The 24,381-nt window shown below is 36.4% G+C and overlaps 1 protein-coding gene across 5 annotated transcripts in view; it reads left to right on the forward strand.

Moving 5' to 3' along the window:
• The window catches only part of LOC306881527 (thymocyte selection-associated high mobility group box protein TOX-like), a 63,633-nt gene extending 40,389 nt beyond the window's left edge, over window positions 1-23,244 (forward strand). For 2 of the 5 annotated variants that reach the window (XM_079435682.1, XM_079435679.1), the window contains 7 exons: window positions 2,013-2,258; window positions 10,689-10,940; window positions 12,184-12,414; window positions 14,900-14,980; window positions 16,800-17,156; window positions 21,467-21,615; window positions 21,713-23,243. In XM_079435682.1, coding sequence (XP_079291808.1) covers window positions 2,013-2,258; window positions 10,689-10,940; window positions 12,184-12,414; window positions 14,900-14,980; window positions 16,800-17,156; window positions 21,467-21,615; window positions 21,713-21,749 — 1,353 coding nt within the window. In that variant the 3' untranslated portion in view covers window positions 21,750-23,243. Of the gene's footprint in view, window positions 1-2,009; window positions 2,259-10,688; window positions 10,941-12,183; window positions 12,415-14,899; window positions 14,981-16,799; window positions 17,157-21,466; window positions 21,616-21,712 lie in introns of all 5 variants that reach the window. The other 3 variants (XM_079435678.1, XM_079435681.1, XM_079435680.1) reach the window with 2 other exon arrangements.
• Window positions 23,245-24,381: the final 1,137 nt, after the last annotated feature.

The following is a 24,381-nucleotide window of genomic DNA, read 5'->3' on the forward strand; positions in this document are numbered from 1 at the left end:
GATTCAGATCAGAACTTTCTGACCCTGGAGGTTTTATTCAGTTTCATAAGATGATGCAAAAATATTTCGATTACCAACGACATGACTCCAGTTTTTTAATTTTAGAGGCTGGAATTGAAAAAACAATTTGACTCATAGCACATATCTCTTCAGAAAATGTATTTATTCAGATTAGCTGGAACATTTTTGCAGTTTCTAGTTAAATAAGTAGATCGGATCAGATGACATGTTTTGATATGTTTGTATCCACGGCCTCATCTACAGTCTTCTTTTTCGCAACGAAAACACACAGATGTAGGAAATGTTTGCAGTGCTCTTAATTTTTGTGCATTTGACTTTTTTTTTCAGAGCCACACACCACAGCACAGGGTTATTTATTTCCTGTGTTCTCTTTCTTGGCTGCCTGTTTACATATCTCAGTGTCACAAAAAAAGGAAAGTGTAAAAAAAGAAAGACACATCACATATATAACCGTTATAACACACAAACATAATTGCACCTCAAAATGCTTATTTATTTATCTAATTTTCACCTGAATATAATAATTTCCTTTTCTTTGACAAGAAGTACATTACTCGCATGTATCAACAGCAATGTAAACCACTGCAAACAGTCGTCTTGTTTTATGTGATTTATTTTTTTTAATTTGGCAGTAAAATCATTCCTCTAAGGGCCTTACTGTATGAATTATGCCAGCATATTTCCCGCAAACAAACGCAGACATCTGTGAGGCACAACACAATCAAATATGCAAATGAGCATGATACATTGGCTTTTAGAGGCAGAAGTAGGAAGCTCATTAAAACGATTATTGCAATCCTTAAAAGTAACAGTTGGACCGTTATTTGAGTTGAGTTTGAATTTGGAACCAATTTCATACCTAATTGCCTGTAGTTGGCTGTCTGACAGGTTCATTTAGTTTGCTGCAAATAAAAGCTGTATTAGAGATAATAAAGCAGCAGAAAAGAGGAGCCCCTTTGAAGGTAAAAAAGAGAGGGATCGTTCGAATGAGAGACTGAGGCGCGTTTGCGCTTAGCATTTCGTGAAGCGTTCGGCACGACATGCACAGATAATAAACTCTCTGCCTTCTGATAACTGTATATATTTTTCTACAGTATTTTACTCCAAGGGAGTGTTTACAGAATAATTTATGATTTTGCTTGGATTTGTACAGCCTTTCATCTCCTTATCTGCTTTACATCTTTTTCATCACAGTCTAAACCGACAGGGGCTGGAGGAGGCAGAGCGCAGGACGGCCTGTTTTAAAGCAGCCAAAGCAAACTTCACAGCCAAGCGCAAGTGACTGTTCACTCTCATAAAAGCAGCCTTTTGTTATAGTCTAATGAGATTGATTGACCATTTGCATATAATTTTACTTCCTTAAAGGTTCAAATAGTAGAAATGAATCACTGTAATGTGCAGCGCACTTTGATGTACTTTATTCAGCATTTCATTTGCTGCGTATATAGTTGTGATTAGTCTTTTTTTCTGTTATTGATACAACATGAATCATCGCCGTTGCTGGATCGCTTCGGTGGCAGAATATAGAACATCAAAGAATGTTGGTTTTTAACAAGATTTTTCTGTTTGTGCCGTAACCCATTTCATTCTCTTATTTATAAGTATCAAATGGGCAGTCTGTCCTTGTACTAGCCTACGGTTCACCCCCCATTGTGCAGTATTTCAGACTAACTGTTTAAAAAGCCTTTTCATGCTGCCTTTGGAGACACTCTGACAATAATGCTCATTGCATTTCACCATCTATTCCCTCGCTTTTTCATTTTAAAGTTGAAATGTGCTTTTTTTCCCGATGTGATACCATTTGTATTAGATTCTATTGTTTTTACCTCTGATAATAGATGAGAAAAATGCATCGTATTTATCATCACTAATGACTAGTCAGTCATAAATGAATCATCTTTTGAAAAACTATGGTTTTGTCATGCAGCCACACTTATGTAATCTGTGTTCCGACGGGTCATGTAACCTCCTGTCTCTGTTCTTCCCAGCAGTCCTACCCAGTGCCCAGTCTTGGGGACGAAGACTTCAACATCCCGCCCATCACTCCCCCCACCCTCCCTGAACACATGCTGGCACACTTGCCCGAGTCCGAGTCCGGAACGTACCACCACCTGTGCCCCCCTGTCTCCCAGAATGGACTGCACCCCTTTCACCTGCAAGGAATGGACCTGCCGGGCATGTCGGTCCACAACATGTTGGGTCAAGATGGTGGCCTGCTCACCAACTCCCTCTCAGTGGTGAGTATTGGTGCTGGGGCTGATGGAAGCCCATTTCCAACTAATTATGGGATAATGTTTTAAATAAGTGTGAGATATAAAGTCACAATTATGAAAAATAAAGTTGCAATTGCGCAAGTTAAAAATCGTATTTTGGCATATAGTCGCATTATGAGTTATAAAGTGACATTGTGAGATATAAAACAGCAATTATACAGTATGTAGATAATATAGATGCAGCTGAGAGATATGAAGTCACATTTTGAGATTTTGAGATAGATCACATTGTAATTTACAAAGATAAAGTTGCAATTCGTGAAAGAGTCACAGTGTGAGAAAAAAAAATGTTACCTTATTTATATTTTTTTACTCTGAAGCACAAATGTGCTTCCATGTAATCTAGTATGGAAAATTACCAAAAACACAGTTTCTTTCTATGTGGAGGAAACTTCATTGTAAGATGCACATGCTCTCCTTTGAGATGTCACTAATGCATTTCGCATGACAGAATTACGCAACACCAAAGTCGTTTCAATGCCCAAACAATGATTTAATTGACACAAATGAAACACCTCAACAGAGATTATAAGAGGTTGAAGCGGCATATAGAATGATTGAGATAGCACCCAGCAAATGAGAGCTAATGTGATTTAACGCACAGTGAAACAATGCCAAATTCCCCATTGGATAAAGTTAATTAAATATAATTTAGCATCAAGGCACTCCTCCTAATGCATTCTGCTTGCCATGTAGCTGTACTACATAGTTGTACAGTACATTCAGAAATTGTAGATACATTTAAAAAAAATTTGAAGCTAAAATTTGAAAATAAATAAATCAGAAGAATAAGGTTAAGTAAAACTGAAAAAAATGATACAACTGAATCTTTAAAAAAAGATATAAGAATTTTTTTTTACATCTAATATTTAGCTAGGTACAAATGTACAAAATTATGGAAAAAAAACATATAAAGTACATATACACACACACATTGTATTAGTACATATTACATACACTTAGTATATATACATGTGTGTATGTATATATATATATTTGAATTAATATTTTACACATCAAAATTATTTTATTTGGCTTGCCAACTTATTTTTCTACTTAGTAATTTAATTTGTTACTTTATCCTTCTCTTATCCTTATAAAATGTCAATATTTATCACAAATATCTACAAATCGCTGCTACTTCTGGAGAAATGAAACCCAAACCTTAAATTTTTGGTCAAGTGCAAGAAACCTCATAATGTGATTATGACACATATGAAGTGCTGGTGAGCTGTGACTAACTGTGGTTGAAGATGAATGCGAGATGTGCTGCTAATCTGACGCTCGAGTCAAACTGAAACTTCTCCTCTTCATCTCTCACCTATTGTTTTCCACACGCTCCATGTTTGGGGACAAACCTAAATATTGAGCGTTATTTTTGTGTGTGATAAACCCTGTTAATAATAACATTGGTAACACTTTCTATGAAGCCATATTTCTAATACATTATAAGGGTATTCTTAAGACATTATAAAGAATACATAATGCATTATAAAAAAACGTATAATGTGTTATAAAATCTCATGAATAATCATAACAACAATTATAATACATTATAGTACTTAAGTATTTGTGGTTAAGAGTATGATTATTTATAACACACAATGATCACCATATTAAATCTACTTCATTTATAATGGGCTATATCATAGCTTGACATTGTTTATTTAAGATCTGCACAGTACCTTACAACATCTCTTGAGGGCATGAATGTTTATATAAAACTAATTGTATCAGTAGACTTAGGTAGGGTAGGTAGATTGTTCACATGCTTGCAAAGTATCCTATACTCAGTTTGTCTGTTGAGGAACCATCAAAATAAAGTGTCAGCATACAGTATATTCAGCAGACACACTACTAATACTCTCATGACTGCTAGATGACATGTATTTGCAGAGTACAACAGCTGTCTAAAGGGTGCCATCAAAATGATCAAACTCATATTATTTAAAAAAAAAATGTTCAAAGCAAATGTGTCATATTACACATTCATCTGATCTGATATCTGATCTTATGGCTGTTTGAGAGAAGAAAAATATATTATTGTTATTATTATTCCTTATGAGTGGTCTTTGTCTGCTTTAAGTAAAGTAACATAAGTAACGTGGCAAGATATGAGAATTATAATACATTATAACAATGAGAAATATAATCCATTGTAACTTAAACAGATGGATCGTATTCATTGTGTGTTATAAATCATCATACACTTAAAAGCTATAACCACAAATAAGTAACTATTATAATACATTAAAACTGTTCTTATGAATATTCATGAGATGACACAACATGTTATAAAGTTGTTTATAATGCATTATGCATTCATTATAATGCCTTAAGAATCTTTGTTCGATTATACAAGATGATTTATCTTTAGGCAAAACAATGACAGTCGTAATGGTACAAACAATATTTTGGATTTTTTTTTGTTGCTCTTTTGGGAAAATGCACCTTCGTAGTGCCCCTCTAAAACTTCCATCAAAAAGATTTTTAAAGAATAACATACACATGGGTGGCAAAAAAAACACACATAGAGTGACATGCACACTGAAAGATATTGAGATTCACAAAGGCATTTGTTCTTTTCACCTTAATGTTCTCAGTGCTTGGAGAACATCCATTTAGAGCGGCTATGAATTATGGTTGCCAGGCAACGAGACAGAGAGCTTGTAGCTGCAGTGGAGAATGAAAGAGCTAGCTGATGGAATTAATTTTCTCTCGGCATTAGCCTGTTGGAGCTGCCTTCTCTGGTGGAACAGAGAGTGCATTTATGTGCCTCTTACATTTTGCATTCATTTTATAGGTCTCAGAGCTTGCATTGTTTAGCCAGCAGAGATAGTTGAGTGAAATGTGCTTCACCTTAAAAAGTATTAGATTAAAAGGAAAATTATCTCATAGGGTTTCACCGTCCCTGCTCGTTCCATTAAAAAGAATGAAAGTAAATGCCGGCGAATGGCTAAATGGATCCCCTAGTTCTGAGAAACGGGGAAGGCTGCTTTTTAAATGTATAACGTGGGAGATGAGATCTCATCGGGCCATTCTGATGAGCTCGGTGATTCGCATAAAACGCGACGAATTTATTGGAAATGCTCAAGTAAGGTTTGCTTTCCAGAAAGCCACATGTCCGCTTAAATAAGCACAAGTTGATGTGTGTAAAATGTGCAAATCTAAACAGAGCTGACAGCGGAGGAGAGAGAGAGAGGGCGTGAGCGGCAAAAAGCAGCGAGATCGTCCATCATCAGCGCAAAAGCCACTAAATCCTCATCCAGCGGTGGCCTAAATAAAAAAAAGGAACAGTAATGGACATAAATCTCGATTTATTATAAATTTGCAGCAAACCCTACAGTTTGTAGCACTTTGCTGCGCGCTGCAAAACGGGCACATTTGAGACCTTGAAAGTGCAGCGTGACAAGCCACTTCTATTAGGCTGCTCTCGCATAGATCATTTACAGTAAAGTTTAATAAGAGACAGGTATTTGCGTGCGCTCGTGTAAAATTCGAGCTAGAGCAATTAAACTTTGGCATGTCCAAATGACAGATGGTGTAATACGGCTTTAAGCTTTTATATTCCAAATTACCTCACTTCTCATATGTACTCCTGCATGTCATAAATATTGTGTGTTTTCCTTTGTGTAGACTGTGACAAGCTACTATTACCAAAAATAAATAAAATAACAGTGATTTTGAAGCGGATTAACTCGAGAGCAAAAGAAATTAATAGCTAAGATCATGCCGGAATATATTTCAAATGATCAAAAGAGTAAACAAAAAGCCAGCGTGTCTTTTAGCTTATAAAGATCTACAGTAACGCAGGGACATGAAATACACCCTCATTACTCTGGCTGAAAAAGTCCTTATCATTGGGCTGTGGTTTTATTACCCTGAGCAAACAATTGGCTCTGATCTAGTCCAGCACTTAAGCTATTTATACCTTTTTAATGGAAACAGAAGGACATGAAAGTGCCCCTGAAGTGACAGCCGGAGTAAAGTAGACATTATTTTCCTCTCTTTAAAATGTCATTGGACTCCGTGGAAAGCTGGGGTTCTCTCGTCCCTTTCATATGTCTCTGTCGCGCACTATAGGAAGATAAGCATGCAAATAGTCTTCTACTGTACGTGTGATTACAATTGTCCTGTGATTTAAAGGAAATTGATATCAAATGAGTATGACCCCCTTTACAGCACGGGTCAGTGGATCTGATGAAAAAACAGCCAGCCCAGGCAGCCATTTGTTATTTAAAACTTAAAAAGTGCAGAACAGGCAACCTTTAGGGCTTTTGTCTGTGACCTCGTCACATGACCTCTATTCATCCCTGGCAAGCCTTTGTCCTCTGTGTAGTGGAGATTAATGGTGAGCTCAGATGATAAATACCATCACAACCTCGCTCTGACAAACGTGATTTGAGTTTTTTTCAGCAGCCATGTTGATCCACTCGCCGTAAACTTGGGAAATTTCGCTAGTTATTGCGGTATGATTAAACAATCCGTCTTTGATTTCACTCTTAGTTACTGCCAGAGAGCTTGTCCTGCCTCTAGGTTTTGTTTTACCAAGAAATAGAAAGTGACCTTTATCAGCATGCGTGGTTTTAAGTTGAAATGTGTTTTCTACCCAAAACTGACCACATTGTCTAATTACCCACACAAGGTGGGTATTGTCTGGTTAAATAGCAGAAAAAGTCCCCCCAAGAAAATACAGATGTTTCTCAAGAAATCGAGTGGGAAGGGTATAATACTGAAAACACTGAGCATATTAATGAGATGCATATGAAGGTGAATGCATTTCGCTGAAAAATGAAACTTTCTCCTATCCAATAACATTGTAATGGTTAAACCCCCTAAACAAGTTGAACAGTTTTCCACTGCAATCTTTTTTCCAGCCGTTTCATGAGAACTTGACATTTTCACCCGTGTTAGTTTATGATTAGTCAGTTAACCGCTAAAACCGCACAGATTGAAGAATTTCCTCCGTATTGCTGTGTAATGTTGTCTTGTCATTAATCCGTCCAATCAACTGCTTTCAGATACATGCTGAATTCTCGTAAATTAATAGTCTTTCCGATGCTCCATGACACAACATAGAAAACACTTTCATTAATTAATTAATCAAGTTTAAACACATGAAAGTATTATTGTTGACTTGTTGTTTATAAAACTAAACTGTAAATTTAAAATATATTTATCACTTAATTTAAATGAAAAAAAAATTATAAAAGCCCTGGCAATCATCCAGAACACCCTAGTATCACAGCACCACTCAAAAATGCATTACATACTGTGCGCATGCCACAACATGTAATGCATTTTTAAATATTATACACTACTTTTCCCTGTGTGACTGTCAGCTTCTGACATTATGAAATATGTGAAATATTTGTATTAGCATTATTCAGTGCTCTCAAAGGCTCTCTTCGAAATAAGAGAAAGCAATTTCAGTATGTTTTGAGTAATGAGGGTCCAGTGTGTATGAATTGTTTATGTGGGGAGGGAGACACAGAGTCACCTGTCCTTCAGAGAAATGCCCGTGGCCTCTAACCCCAAAGCTCCACCTGTCGGGGGCATTGTGTTGCATACAATGGTGGGCGTGGGGTACATTTCAGGTCACCTGTTGCTTCAGACAGTATCAGGTGACGGACTACAGCTCCAGGGCTGGTCCTTGTCGGAAGTGATTTATCCCCCAGATACAGTATACAAAAGCAATGTTTCTACACCCTGCTACTGACTAGTATTCACAGCAGCAGGATGGTGAAAAAACCCAAACCTGTCATAAGGTATGGATGGAGATATTGGTGCTAGTTAACACTGGGATTATGCTCATATATATACAGTAGGTAGACCTTTAAGGGATTTCTATTGTAACAGTTCTGCTTAGCCGAGGTTAGTTTTAATAAGACTAGCAACTTTTACTTTTTAAATGAATATTTGATAACACATATTAATAGGGACCGATTCTCACCATTAACTAGTTGCTTAGTAGCATGCATATTATTAACATATTGGCTGTTTATTAGTACATATAAAGCACATATTCTGCAAGACCATATTCTACAGCCCTAATCCTACCCAATACCTAAACTTAAAGGGGGGGATACAATGCTGTTTCATGCATTCAGAGTTGTTTACACTGTTAAAGAGTTGGATTCTCATGCCAAGCATGGACAAAGTTTCAAAAAAACAATTTGGACGAAGAACAGAGTATTTCTGTGACAAAAATCTCACTTCCGGGTTCGTACAAGTTTCGTGCTGCGTCCCAATGTGCCTACTTATACTACTCCCTTAAAGTATGTACTCTTTTGGTGAAGAAAAAGTACACACTTTTGAGTGTGTAGTAGAGGAGTAGGCAAGCTTTGGGACATACTATCACTTCACACAATTGCGTCTTTAATGGACCGCTCTGTCGCACCTGTTACATGCACCCTGTTACTGTAAACTGGCCTGTCAATCATCTTGTCAGAGTTAACATCCTCCACATTTCATTTAATTTAACTTCATACCGTATTAGAGAGAAAAGAAGTAGCTCGTTGATCTGCCAGCAGGTCTTTCATGCGGAGAACTCTGCTCATATCTTCTGCATAATGATGCATTTAAAAGTTAACGACCAAATGGATGTTTATAAAAGTTCACATTGCGGTTGCAGATTAAATATAACACGGATAACAATAAATATTTTTTTTTTTACCAGGTTAAATGTTGATTATTAGTAACTCAAACTCCTTTTTGCAAACCTCCCTACCTAACCGCCGATCGCGTGCATCTGCCACGTTTGTAGTTTTTCTAATGCGTTTTATACGTGTTTGTAGTTCTGGACAGAATCCTTCGCCAAAGCGCAATGGATTGTGGGCAATTTCAGTCATTAGAGTGTGCACGGATCCACACTTCAAACATCTACCTGAAATAGTAGACCATCCGGGGACTTTTGGCACACTCTTTTCAACATACTATGCTTTGGGACACACTTATTGTAATCTCACATACTATTTAGGATGGATAGTATGAACATTGGGACGCAGGGCTGGAGAGTTTTTTTCGATCATGCCTCTTGCTGACATAAACGACGGTGGAACTCCTTATATGGGCATTTCTCCTGGAAGAACGCGCCCGTGCACGCATCGACTGGAACGAGAGCGCGCCCATCAACGCGCTTCATTCGGCTGCACTGCTGCACGGGACTCGCTCTGGAAGAATGTCTCTAAAGAAGTATGTTTTTGGTTGTGAGGGAAAGATAACCTTGTTCAGCTTCCCGAAGAACCCAGCGTTACGTAAACAGTGGATGCAGTTTGTTTTTCCGAGGCAGCAACGGAGTTTCTCAAGTGTGTTTGTTGACAAACGTTTTATAAACAAGGCCTAGTTCGACGCTGGATTTGCACATCGTTTCATACTGAAAGATGGAGCAGTCCCAGCTATAAAAGATCTCGGTCATGGTAAGTGAAACGGCATTAAATGTCTGTGTTTTGTTGGTGATTGGCGCTCAAGTGCTCGTCACTCTTTAGCTCCACCCACACGGCACGCCTCCAGGAGCTCCGCTTTTTTTTTTTTTGGAAAGGATCGTAAAGCTGTATCTTTCTTTTATAAATATGATAAAACTAAAGAATTTTTGGAGATACGAAGGATGCAGTCCTACTCTATAGGTACTCAAGATTAACATGAGATTGGGTGAAACTGTGTGTGTTATGTCCCCTTTAGCAACCACCTTACTAGCTATTAATAACAGCTCCAAATTAGGAGTTTATTTAGGCAAAAGTCATAGTTAATGGTTTGTTAATAGCGAATTGGACCTTAAAATAAAGTGTGACTGAATATTTCAGATTCAGTACAAGTTAAGCTTAATAAACTAATTTTGTGGCATAATGTTGATTACCACAAAAAATATGGAAGTGAATTGGGACAATTTGCATATATTGAAAAATGTTCAATGTTTCAATGGTACAGGCACAAGGAATAAATAGCATGATCTTAATGTAAAGAAATCACAATTCACTAACCTTTCAATGAAAAGTTATAATTTTACAACTTCATCGCCATGGCAATAAAATATCTTAAACCCTAAACCCTTAAAATGATAATTATGATTTAAACATATTTATTGCTCAAACAATGCCGTTTTAACAGAAAGATTAATGTAAGTGTGTTTGGTATCTATTTATATATTATATACTTTATAATATTGTATTCTTTACATTTCTGATTTAAAAAAAAGTGGTACCATTCCCTTCCATTATTAGTGCCTTATTCCATTTTTGTTTTTTTAAGAAAACAATAATCAAGATAATTTTGCATCATTATGCAAAAAAATCATTATGCAACTTGCAATCAACAGAACGCCTTGAGGTTCCATTTATTTGAAAGTTTGGAAATCTAGGTATTTTTGTTTTAAATGAAGTTTTATTTATCTTCCAGATGCAGCAAATGGTCAACTCAGACTCTCGTTACGGCGGCCATCCTCAGGTGGACACGCTCAGACCCAGGGTCCAACCTGGCATGGTTCCTCAAGGTCAGCTGACCACTATCAACCAATCACAACTCAATACTCAGCTGGGTCTGAATAACAACAATGGCACCCATGGCTCCCCATCTCCACCAGAGAGCAAGTCAGCCACACCCTCCCCCTCCAGCTCCGTGCATGAGGACGATGCAGATGATGCTGCCAAGGTGAGAGAGAGAGAGTGTTTTACCCATTCTGTGATCTCATGAATATAAAAGCTTATCTTCCTCACACACACACACACACACACACGGTCACGTAGACTATTTTATGCACTGTGGCAAAATAGAGTGTATTAAAAGGAATGAGTCACTGCTGACCTTTCAGCAAGTTGTACTGCCATGTTTCCTTGAACATAGATTTGCTAAGACACTGATCTGCCTCAAGTCTCTTCTTTACAGCCAAAATACAGTACATTTTCTCCAAAATCTCACATCAGTACTGATCCTCTGGAAAGTGTGGTCGTTTATATGCTCTGCTAAGACATTTTTGTGTCTTATTTCCTAACACAGAAGACACGGTTCAGCATTAAAATGTCAAGAGCTGTAAACATACACAATTATGAGTGTGTTTATATAAAGTGTCACTGTCTGATATTTCAATCACTTAAATTAAAATGTCATGAAAATGTAGGACTTATGGTTATGAAGCTTTAGGCTGGTTATAATTGTCATACAAGTAATTAAATTAATTGTCTTTTTAAGTCATATAACAGTTACAGTGTTAAAGTGTAACTCAACACACATACACCATAAAACATATTTTTTTCACACTGAACTTGGAAACAAATGTTATGTTATTTTAAGGAAACTTAAGTTTTGTTTTATTTTAAGGCTTATACATATTTAGATGTTTAAACTATTTGAATGACACATATAATAGTTTAAATATATATATAATAAAATACTTATCTTGTCATTTTTAATGCAAAAATGACTATGTGCTATAATCAAATTACTTGTAAAATGTGTATTTTATTGTATTTCTACATGCAATTCAAATTCCCTGAATTGGCTGGAAATATCTGATTGCCCTTTAAAGTGAACAGATCTGTAACCGTAAACAGGCAATTATGTAATAATCACAACATCCTATAGATGCTGTATATTAAAATTAATATTTCATTGTCTAGAAATTGTTCTTTGCAGCTGCAGTTTTTATAGAAATAGTTATCCGGTGATCACAAACAACTGCAAACGTCATGGAAAATTATTGGTAAAAATGTGTGGGAAGCCGGTACATACAGTACGAATAATGCACGATAATCATTAAAATTTTAAAAGTAGCTCCAGGCTTTGGAGACAAGGCTCGCTAACTCTCTTTAGTAAGATGATTCATTCATAAAGCTGTTATTATGGCTTAATCTAATTGATATCTATTGTTTACAATAATGAGCCCCTCTCTTTTCAGATCAATGGGGCAGAGAAGAGAGCAGCCACAGACATGGCCAAGAAGCCCAAAACCCCCAAGAAGAAGAAGAAGAAAGACCCCAATGAGCCTCAGAAGCCAGTGTCAGCCTACGCTCTGTTCTTCAGAGACACGCAGGCAGCTATCAAAGGCCAAAACCCTAATGCCACATTTGGGGAGGTTTCTAAAATAGTGGCCTCCATGTGGGATGGCCTGGGCGAGGAACAGAAACAGGTGATTTTTTTCCTCTTTAGTAAACCTTGCTCGTGCAAACATGAAAAGTTCCTTTATCTTGCTGCGATCTTGTGGCTGACTCATAAAGACTGAGGTAATGTAGGAGGAATTAGATTACTGTGTGTTTCTATACACACAGCACATGTTTTGTTTATTATCTAAGGTATTATCTACAGTATATACAATAGTATATCCACATAACCATTTGTTATGACAGCAGATGCGATGACGCACATGTTGGTCAGAACATTTGTTGATTTCCCCTTGTGCAATCAGAGAATAACATTGTCTCCGCAGTGGTGCTGTGGTCTAACATCAGCGAGGTTGTGCCTGGTAGGGGAAGTCTTAAAGTCAGGTGTGAAAACAGTACAATATGTGAGATTTGTTTTTTATTGGAACATAACAAACAGGTTTTGTGGAGTCTACTAATCGCTTTCTCAACTTTTGATACACATTTGACATGAATACAGTTTGTAATGTAGTAAGCAACAGCATTTATTTTTATTTTATTGCATTCTGAACAAGTTTCAAAGTTTTGGAAAGGTTACTTTGGAAATGTAACCGGTTACAGATTACAAGTTACCCTATTTAAAATGTAATAAGTAATTAAAGTAATGTAACTGATTACATTTGACGACTTTTCTAAATTTTTAACAAATGTTTTCAAATGTTAATAATTTTGAAACATTTAAAGCAGCAGGGTTTACCTTACAGTAGTACTCAACACTAATTACTGTCAGACTTTCAAAATACTTTTTCACTTGACTTAAGATGACAATACTTTAATTTTAAAGCACAGCCACTACAAACAGACTTTAGCACCTATTTTTACTTTGAGATTGTTCTGAGGTTAAATACAGATTTAATCATAAGATATAGTTTAATAGCTATGCAAATGTCAAAACTTTGCCTATCTATGAGAGGAAATACTGACATCTAACAATGTTTTTGAAAAAAAAACTGTTAATCTTAAAAAATAAAGCATAAATACAAACCCAAATAGGAAATAAAATAGTTATCTAATAAGCATGTGTCCTAAACTCCTAAAACATTGGTGTCTCAAATTTTAGAGTAGGCAATGCAATTTTGGAAAGAAATCAATCAAATCTGTTTGTGTGTGGAAATTATTCAGATGTACACCCTTTGTAATCTTTAACTTTAATTTAATTACACATTTTTTTCTCAGTTACTGTAACTGATTACAGCTGCATTTATTTTGTAATTAAATTACATAATTCTGTTACATGTAACTAGTTACTCCCCAAAGTTGATTTTCAAAGTACTTAAGGCTATTTTAAATGATTGGTTCCTCTCATACTTAAAACATGTAGCCTACTTACTATTATAATAACAATAAATTATGCTTAATTACATGCAAGTAACCCTAACCATGTAGTAAGTACATGTAGTTAATTAATATTACTCAGTACTTAAATGTATTATTACACTGTAACAAGGACACCTTAAAATAAAGTGTAACCAAACATTTAAAAAAAAAACTGATACAAAAAAGTGCAGTTTATCTCAAAATTACAAAATACAAAGTAAGATATTTTGAAGAACATTTAAGCTGTTTTTGTATATATAATGAAAGTAATTGGAGTCCGAAAAAAAAAAGGTTTGGAACGACACAAGGATTTTCAGTTTGAGTACTTTTGAGGTACACATTAGATCATGCAGTCAAATAACAATTACTATTTATTTGCTGTGCATTACAACAAATGTGTATATCAAAGTGTTATATTAGAGCTTATGTAGTACAGTAAATACCCCTGTAAATGTTTAATACCCTCATTAAGGTTCCTTTTAAGACTGAAAGCCGTGACGAATAAAAGAATTAGCACTTATGTTAACACCTAGACTGTTTTTTAGGGTGTGAATTTAGGTTTTGAAGAATGGCACGACTACAAGAGCTGCTTGTGATTTCAGAATAAACACAACTGAAAGTACCCATTTCTCTCACCAAAGCCACCAGACAGCATCTACAGTCATAAAAAAAATGTTTTATTTTTTGTAGTCGTTTATTTTGTGCTCTTTTCACTATGTAAAACACTCAGCCGGTGAAGCTGATGAAAACACTTAAAAGTACTTTTACTCAGGAGAGGATGTTTACCTGATAAAAGAACATCATGTCTCTCTGCTGTTTTTTTTCTTTCTCTATCTCTCCTGTGCTCTTGTCTTTTTAGTAGAGGTCTATTGGTTGAGGTAATAACAGCACAGATGTATTGATGGGCAAATAATTACACATATGCCCCAACTGAAAGGGGAAATATGGACAGTCCATAAAGGCAGAAGAACAAGCGATGGATAAAGTGGGCTGCACTCAAGCACCATTTCAGTGCTCCAACAACAATTACGCATTATGGCTCATAAATGGACTGCCATTAGATCCCATTTCTAAGAATAATTGTGCACAGGAACATGTAGAACAGCTTTGGCCCCTTAATATATTTTTTTTCTTTGTTTGTTTGTTTTAACATGGCAGCTGTACAAGAAAAAAACTGAAACCGCAAAGAAGGAGTACCTCAAACAGCTGGCTGCGTACAGAGCGAGCCTCGTTTCTCAGGTAAATGACTCTGGGCTATTGATATGCATACATGCTTTAAAACTGTGACGTTTGAGAAGGGACATTTGGAGATGTTCCTGTTTGGCAGTTTGAGTAATAAATAGACTCCCATCACACGCCTATATGGAAATATTACAAAGAGTGTAAAAAAATCTCACGCTATCGTTGTTTGCAAGAAATCCAATATTTAATAAATATAAAGTCTAGCACAATTTAAGGCATGCAACCTGAATGGAAATATTTTGAGTGGAATATACAGAGAAATCCCATTACAATATATATTTGCATTATTTATATATATATATATATATATATATATATATATATATATATATATATATATATATATAAAATCTAAACATTAATAAAAATGTATTTAACATTTTGATTTTATAATTGTAATTATACATATATTTAAATAACTGAAACATATTTAAAATGTATAACATTTATAATATATATATATATATATATATATATATATATATATATATATATATTAAACGTTTTTGTTTATATAATATATGTGACCCTGGACCACAAAACCAGTCATAAGGGTCAATGTTTTTGAAACTGAGATTTATACACCATCTGAAAGCTAAATAAGCTTTCCGTTGATTAATGGATTTATTATGATAGGACAATATTTGGCTGAGATACAACTATTCGAAAATATGGAATCTGAAGGTGAGCGCCTTTAAAGTTGTCCAAATGAAGTTTTTTGTAGCAATACATATTACTAATCAAAAATTATGATGATATATTTACGTTAGGAAATTTTCTAAATATCTTCATGGAACATGATCTTTACTTAATGTACTAATGATTTTTGCCATAAAAGATAATCAATAATTTTGACCCATACAATGTATTCTTGGCTATTGCTACAAATATACTCCTGCGACTTAAAACTGGTTTTGTGGTCCAGGGTCACATATGTGTGTGTACTGTGTATATTTATTATGTATATATAAATACACACACACATAGAGTATATATTTATATTCATATAGTTTATAATATATATAAATATATTTATTATATAAACATAAATTTTTTCTTAAATATATGCATGTGTTTGTGTTTGTATATACATAATACATATACACAGTACACACACGTATTATGTAAACAAACTTTTTTGTACACGATTAATTATTTGACGGCATTAGGTTTTTTATAAATTTTTATAAACATTTAAATAATTTAAACATTTAAAATTGATCAAATTTCTATCTACATGTACATATACACAGTACATATATACACTGCCGCTCAAACGTTTGGGATCAGTAAAGATTTTTTATGTTTTTTAAATAAGTTTCTTCTGCTCATCAAGGCTATTTGATCAAAAATACACAAAGAAAACAACTTATTTTGTGAAATATTATTGCAATTTAAAATAACAGTTTTCTATTTTAATATACTTTAAAATATAATTTATTTCTGTGATCAAAGCTGATTTTTCAGCATCATTACTCTAGTCTTCAGTGTCACATGATCCTTCAGAAATCATTCTAAAATGCTGATTTATAATCAATGTTGGAAACCGCTGTGCTGCTTCATTTTTTGGTGGGATGGGGGGATTGTAATTTGTGTTACAATATACAACGTTATTCAAAAGTTTGGGGTCAGTACATTTCTTCTTTTTTAAGAAATTGATACTTTTATGTGTTAAATTAATAAAAAGTCATAGTAAAGACTTATATTGTTAGAAAAGATTTCTATTTTGAACAAATGCTTTTTAACTTTGTATTCATGAAAGAATCAAAGATGCAAACCAACAACTAAACCACTTTTTTTTTTTTACTTTCTCTAGAGCTACAATGACCCAGGTGATATGAAGGCATCACAGGCCTCTCAGATGCTCGGACCTAAGCCACCAATTTTCTCCGGGGCAGGCCAGTCTCACCCAGGTCTCTACATGGCTCCTCCATACCACCATCAGGCAGGACTCAGTGCCCACCTGCCCCCGATGCAGCAAGGCCTAGCCCGAGGCAGTGCATCCCGGCCCAGCGCGCCCATGCCAGGAGCAGTGAGCATGGGCAGCATGACGGGCTCGTCCCCCCCTCCGCTGCAGATCAGCCCCCCCTTACACCAGCACCTCAGTCTCCACCAGCAACAACAGCAGATCAGCAGCCTCCCGCTGCCCCTGCACTCCCCATCCATGGCCCAGGTGAAACATCTATTGATCATTTTCACAATGAATAATATACTTTTTACTTTTTAGATACTTTTGAATTTTGAGTCAACATGTAGATTTAAAATAAGTTCCTATATGCGATACCATTCAAAAGAAAGAAAAAATGTAAGAAATTCATCATTTTATTCAACAAAGATGCAATAAATTGTATGGTATAATGTTACAAAATTTTTCTCTTTTTAATTTTTGTTCTTTTGAACTTTCTAGTCATCAAAGTAAAAAGTAGCGCTACTTCCACAAAAATATTATGCAGGACAACTGTTTTAACGTAAATAATAAGAAATGTTTGTTGAGCAGCAAATCAGCATATTAGAATGATTTCTGAATCATCACATGACACTGAAGACTGAAGTAATCGCAGCTGAGAATTCAGCTAAATAAATTACATTGTAAAATAGGAAACAATTATTTTAAATTGTAATATTATTTCACAATATTACTGTTTTTACTGTATTTTTGATCAAATAAGTGCAGCATGGGTGAGCATAAGCATAATTTTCAGAAGTTTAGGGACAGTTTATATTTATTCCATGGCACCAAAAATATATTGATGATATTAATATATTCAGTTAACTTTTTATGACTGTACATATATAAAATATTTGGTGCCATATCTAGTCCCCACCATCCACATACATAAATACTGAAATTCATACTTTCAAACAAACTTAAAATCAGCATGAAATTGAATTCTTTTCATTTAATTAATCTAAACCTCAATTTAATTGTTTAATATACTCTCTTGCACTTCATGTGAACGATTGACCCCAACCAAAGACCACTTGAATAGAGGGAACCTTTCACCATCCAATCAATCCCCAATGGATAGCATCAAGCCCTTTTTTTCTTGTAATGTGAAATATATAACATTCAGGAAGTAAAATATGCTGTGAACTCTATTTCATGTTGACTTTAATCAAGAAAGACATTAGCAGCCTTTTCACTGTTATTTAAAGCAAGACCAAAAAGAGGAAAGACAGACACCAAGCCGGGCCAATTAAAGGATCTGCTCCCCCCTTCAGTCTATTTTCCATAAACCTCTTGGAGAACCTGCCTTGTCTGATTCTTTTCCAATTTCCATTATACATTACCGTGGAGCAGATAGTGAAGCGTATATGTGTGTGTATGAATGTGAGAGTGGAGGAAGTGCTGTTTATGCAGCAGATGCTGCACCGTTTCATTTTTCATCATTTCCGGCCCCTTCAGCCTATCTCTCGCGCCGGCGAATGAGGTCAAGAGAGGAACCATTAATATCTGCCAGCTTGTTTTATGTCCACACTGTGCAAAAAAATCCCAGCGTATCACACAGACAGATTTTCAATTTTCTCTCTGTAATAAACAGATGCATTAGGATTTGGATGTGACTTAAGGTTGCACAAAAAAACTCACATTGAGATTGATGAATACATCAGTGTGGGAGACAAAACGCCTCAGCTATCTGATGAAAACAGGTTTTCAGACCGAGCCGAAGGAAATGAAATTAGTTCTCTGCTAAAGTGTATAGGAGGAGAAGGCTGGTTTTGGAGGACGTAGACAACAGCAAAGCAGAGAAAGCAAATAAAGGCTCTACCCGTTCGCACACAACCCCCCAAAAAATCTAATTAAAGAGAAAAAGACCTCTTTTGAAATAACTTTCACTGTGTTTATGTGTGAGGATGAAGAGGGTGTTTCGACTGCAGCCCTATGTTAACACGCAGCCTCACTATTAGCATCGGTGCTAATTAAACCCTCGTTCCTCTAATAGAGATCTCAAGCAGAGGTGGTTAAGGAGAGGTTTGAAGCCCAAGTCTCCTTAAGCACTCGTGCTGAGTTCTCTGTTGATCCGTTTCATGTCTTAATAGCCTTGAGTTGCGCTGGAACTTCAGTGGGATTGAGATGAGGTTGTAATGAGGTCCTAATGAATAGCACCCTTGTGTCTGGAAGCTCTTTAAGAGATGAGCATCAGCTGGGAGGCAGGACCGACTGTGCTGGAGAGAAGGAGAGGGCGGAGAATCACATTGTCTCGGGGTAAACACGGATTAGCTTCATAAAGAGAGATGAATCAGGTGGTCAGGAGAACAGGTGACACGCTATCCAATGACAGGGGTTTGATCTTTCACAGAGAGATGCGCCGGGCCGGCGTTGAGTGACGAGCTGTTTGTGTTTGAATTGTGTTTTTCGGTTAGGAAATACATGGCAACGTATAGATTCCATCAAGGACGAAAGCGAAAAACATATTTCCAATTCAAACTGTTGCATTCACATCTGAATATGAAAGGCCTATTGTTGTAAGTTTCTCTTCCTGTGCCCGCTGGGAATTCTGGGAAACGTATTTAAAAGAGCAACTACTTGATTGAATTTCATGTGCTTCTTTTTTATCACTCCTCGGCAGAAAAATTAACTATTGCCGTGGATGATCATCGTCGTGAAGCAAAAAAAGTGTCTAATTTTCATGCAGATTATAGTGTGAATTTGTCTGAAGTCCAATTTTAGATTACCACAGGGCTCCTTGTATAGCTGTGTCAATCTTTTGGAGGAGAGTACGAATGCTTAAACTTGGCTTTTCTCTCCTCCGTTTGGGGAGTTCTTAAGCCTGTTCCACAGATCCTGCCTTTATGGGAGAGTTTTTAAATCCAAAGGGGAGTAATAATCCTCGCTCATTTTTGCATATTTGTGGAGAGCAAACAAAAACGTGCGGTTCAACTTTTTCGGTGAGCTGAGGCTGGCTGGGGGGAGGTGGGGCGGTGTTGGGGAGGGGGGGGGTACACAAAGGGGCAGATGGAGCCTTTGTGATCGAATGAAGGAGAAGAATTTGAGGAACAATTCATGAATAGGTAGAATCTCTGGAGGGGGAAAAAACGCAGCCACCTGCTGTCTTGCTCTTTCAGGCAGATTCTCTTGTGTACCACTGAGATTAACTTCCTTTTCACATGCAGTCTTTCTTAGGCTAAGAACAGAGAAGAAGTCTTCAAATTAGAATATCTGCTTCGTTTATTTTTCGTCTACCCCCACCGGTCTCCCCGACCACCGAATGCAGTTCCTCATTAATGCTCATTTGAGGCTGCTTGCATTACACTGTCATCATGTCCACTTCAGATCCTGTAGGATGTTTGCTGGAATTAGATTGGACGAGCTGCTTTGCTCTGGTTTCTCTTAAAAAAAAGAAAAACGGGAAAGCTAGTTCAGCATTCTGATGCCATGCTTTATTACAACTCACTGTTAAAATATTTATTTAGTTGGACAGTTCACCCAAAAATGAAAATGATGCTATTCCAGACCCATTTGCGGTGTGGAACTCAAAAGTAAACATCTCAGAGAATTCATGACAGAAGTCTTGCCATTATAGCTTTAATATGTCAGGCTCCAAAAATGACAAATACATAAATAAAATTAGTCCATATACTATTTGTGTGAATAGACCCAAATTTGAGTCATTATTCACTGATAATCATCCTCTCCTTTAAGTTTACTCTATCATTCATAAGTTTGGTGGTCAAGGTTTTTTTGTTCAGCAAATATACATTAAATTGATTATGACAGTTTTTATTTCAAATAAATGCTGAAAATAAATCCTGAACTAAAAATGTATCATAAAATCATGGATTTCACAAAAATATTAAACAGCACTGTTTTCAACATTAGTAATAATAAAAGTTCAATTTCAATAAAAATCGGTGTATTAGAATGGTTTCTGAAGGATCATGTGACTATGAAGACTTGAGTAATGATGCTGAAAATTCAGCTTTACCATCACAGGAGTAAATGAATTTTCAAAATACGTTCAAACTGAATTATTTTAAATTGTAATAATCTTTCACAATATTACTGTCTTTAATTTTGATCAAATACATGCAGCCTAAGTGTGTATAAGAGACGTCTTTCAAAAACTTTTCTAAAATCTTCCTGATCCCAAGCATATGTGTAGCCAATGACAACATTACTTGTTTAATTTAATTGCACAACCTTATTCTACTTACATTTTCAGCTACTTACATATCTTCAGTTCCCCACACAAAGCCATTGTATGGCTTCCCCTGGTCACTATGAGAAGAGCTGCGTAACAATTACTTACTGACAAAAATAACAGCATGACGTAGAACAGCATGAACATGAATAAATAAATAATGCATGATTTTTCATTTTGACCAGAACTATTCCTTAACATTGTGCTGCAATACTGGCATATAAATGATTATTATTATTCTATAACAGATCCCATTTATAGGCCTTGACTTAAAGTAGTGGGACCTGCAGCATGTAAGATCTAATATGCAAACTGCTGTTGTGTTCTGCTCTCCTCTCAGGGTTTCCCCCTTCAGGCAGAGTATCAGAGCATGGTAAATGTCACATCCTCTGCCGGACCCGGCCTGTCCCCTTCAATGGACTACCGCACGGGCTGCAGGAACGGACCGACCCAGAGCCTGGACTGGACCCCTGACTACTGCGGCAACGGGTGAGCAGACACTAGCGAGATCTTTCAGGAACATTTCAGGATCTTTCAGCACATTTCTGCAGCAGCCATGTTGACTTGTTCGAATCTCCCTCCACAGAGCCCTGCAGAGGGACAAAGCTCTGTACCTGACCTGATCGACATGCCCAACCCCACGCTCCTTCACGCTCACAGGACCAAGGCAGTTCCTCATCCCAGTACAGCTATTCAGGGCCTGATTGTTCAGGCCGTATTTTAGACTAGACACAATCCACGCATCAGCAAACCAACGTTTGAATGTTTTCTTTCTCATGGCTCACACTTTAGTGCACCCTACCGTGGTGGCTTTGGAATTTGTATCTCCTTCTAGCTTCTGACATTCAGACATTTTGGATCTTTAAAATAGAGTTTAAATCATCGCAAGCATGAACATGTAAATTGTATGCTAAAATTTGTTTCAATGCAATCACTCTCTCTAATGATATTGACTTTTAACGCCCTCCTATTGTTCCGCGTCCTAATAAGAGGCCGTGTATGGAAACCCCCTGTAAACGTGTGTTTTATTGGAGATTGCTCATGGTTTTAAGACCTTGCGTAGGTCAAATTGCCTCGCAGGAAGGTTGTGTCAATCCATCGGTTTCTAAGCACTTACCGCTGCGTGTCGGAGACGCCAAGCTCTCGCTGACAAACGGCGGAACGAAAGCCAAAACGGAACTTCTTTTTTGTACAGAGGAAAATCGCAATCCGAAAACAGAAAAGAAACAAAAAGCCACAAAAAAGAATGCATACGATATGACTCCTGCGTCTCGCCCCGCTCCTCTTTCTCGTCACATCATTCTTCCTCTCTGTAAAGATCTTTTCTAGTCAACTGCCTTAGAAAGAGAGTTCTGTTGTAAGTATAAAACAGTCACTCATAGGAAGGTTATGAACGGCCGAACGGGTTGTTTCAAGCAGCCCTCGTTTCAAGCTGTAAATAGAATCTGTGTTACTCCTAGAGTATAAGAATTCAACTTTTTTTCTAGTAACAATGTGATTTTGAATTGGACCACACCAGTTCGTTTAAAACTCGAAAAGGGATAATTAGCCAAGAGGGGTAATTTCTTGGCAGCGGACGTCGCTGTTGATTAGACCGACAAAAGAGACTAAAGAAGTATTCTTTTCCCAAGTTTAAAAACGTAAAGGTTGATGGCATCAACCAGCGAGGTAGCATGAAATGATTCATTAAGGAAAGTACTAAAGAAAAGTTTATTTTGTATTACGCAAAATACTTCTTTTGTATCACTTCTGGCATATTGATTAATGTCATCCAAACTATGTGTATGAAACTGTCAGATGCTTATATGGTGTTAATTAGAAGAAACAGTGGCAGATTGGAGAGTTGCTGTATAACCCTGGCATATGGCTGATCATTTACTATTCCTCTACACTGTGTCTATATGAGATCTTTTTATGGTACTTGTTTGCGCCTATTTATGAAGGAAAAAAATAACTGTAGGTGTTTTTTGAGTAATTATGTTAGAGTTCCAGGGATGTTTTTCCTGCTCATTTGTTTTGACGGAATTGATCCAGGCAACAATGTGAATAATTCTTATTTAGTTTTTGTGTTTGAAAATAAATAAAGGCAAACCTGCATTTTTGTGCAGTAATTCATCAACAAGTGTCACGAGTGTTTCATTGCGAGGAATTCAGAGCAAAATATTTGTATGGAATATTATTTGAAACATTTAGAACCTCATAATTCTTCTGGCAGAAAAAGGTCAAGCTTAAGTTTATGTATAATGAACACTAATTCTCTTCCTCACTCATATCTCATAACTGGGTTACAGTGTTGTTGATACAGAGCGCAATAATAACAATCCATTTTCCAACCATGAACGCAGCACAAATAAACCTTCCAGTGTTAAGAGCACATTCCTGCCCTGCCATACAGCTGCCACAGACCAATTCACCTAAGGTTTTTACATACTGATCTCCCACTAAATGCTTCCTTAGTGTCATTTAAGTCACTGTTTTTCTGCACAAACTGTTTCCATTATGCAAAGAAACAACAGTAATCTAATGGTACAGTACATTTGAATTTTGTCCTTTTTCTGTCAATGTTCCTGAAACTACATAACATTACTGCTGCATACTACTTACTCAACCTAAATCAAACCGTAGGAGAATAATGAAAAGAGTGAATATCTCCCCTGACAATATCATCCACCACTCAAAGACCTAAAATAGTAGGTTAATTATTTAAACTTGTTAAAAGATTCTGGATTTTGAAAGTACAAAACAATTATGTACAGCTGAGAGTATTTTTTTAGTTGTAGTTTTGAGGTAAAGCAAGGTCAGAGTTCCTTTTGACCTAAAACCCTATTTGGACAATGTCCAGCCTTAATGGTCTTTGTATAGGAGTGTCACTAGAAGCTAAAAGACAGATTAATAGACCATTTCTGTTCTGACTGCCTTGTTTTTTTTTTTGAGAACTGCAGCTCTTTGTCATGGAGGTCGTTTTTAGTGATGGCAAAATATTGCCATCTAGTGGCCAAAGGTAGAATAGCGGCGGGCCGACGGCGTGAGCACAAATAATCGCACTGCTTGATATAACAGACACATGCTAATATTATTCATATATAATTCCCCCCTTAAATTATGATTCATATTCAAGGTAAACCTGTTTAAATGGCAGGTAAATGTCCAGAATGAGTAACAAGGTGTTTTAACAAGGTGACTACGTGGAGCTAACAGATGGTGCAATAGGTGACTAATGTTACCCTGTACTGATCCTAATCACCTCATCCAAAA

This window comes from Barbus barbus (assembly GCF_936440315.1).
Source record: "Barbus barbus genome assembly, chromosome: 15".
Classification (NCBI taxonomy): domain Eukaryota; kingdom Metazoa; phylum Chordata; class Actinopteri; order Cypriniformes; family Cyprinidae; genus Barbus; species Barbus barbus.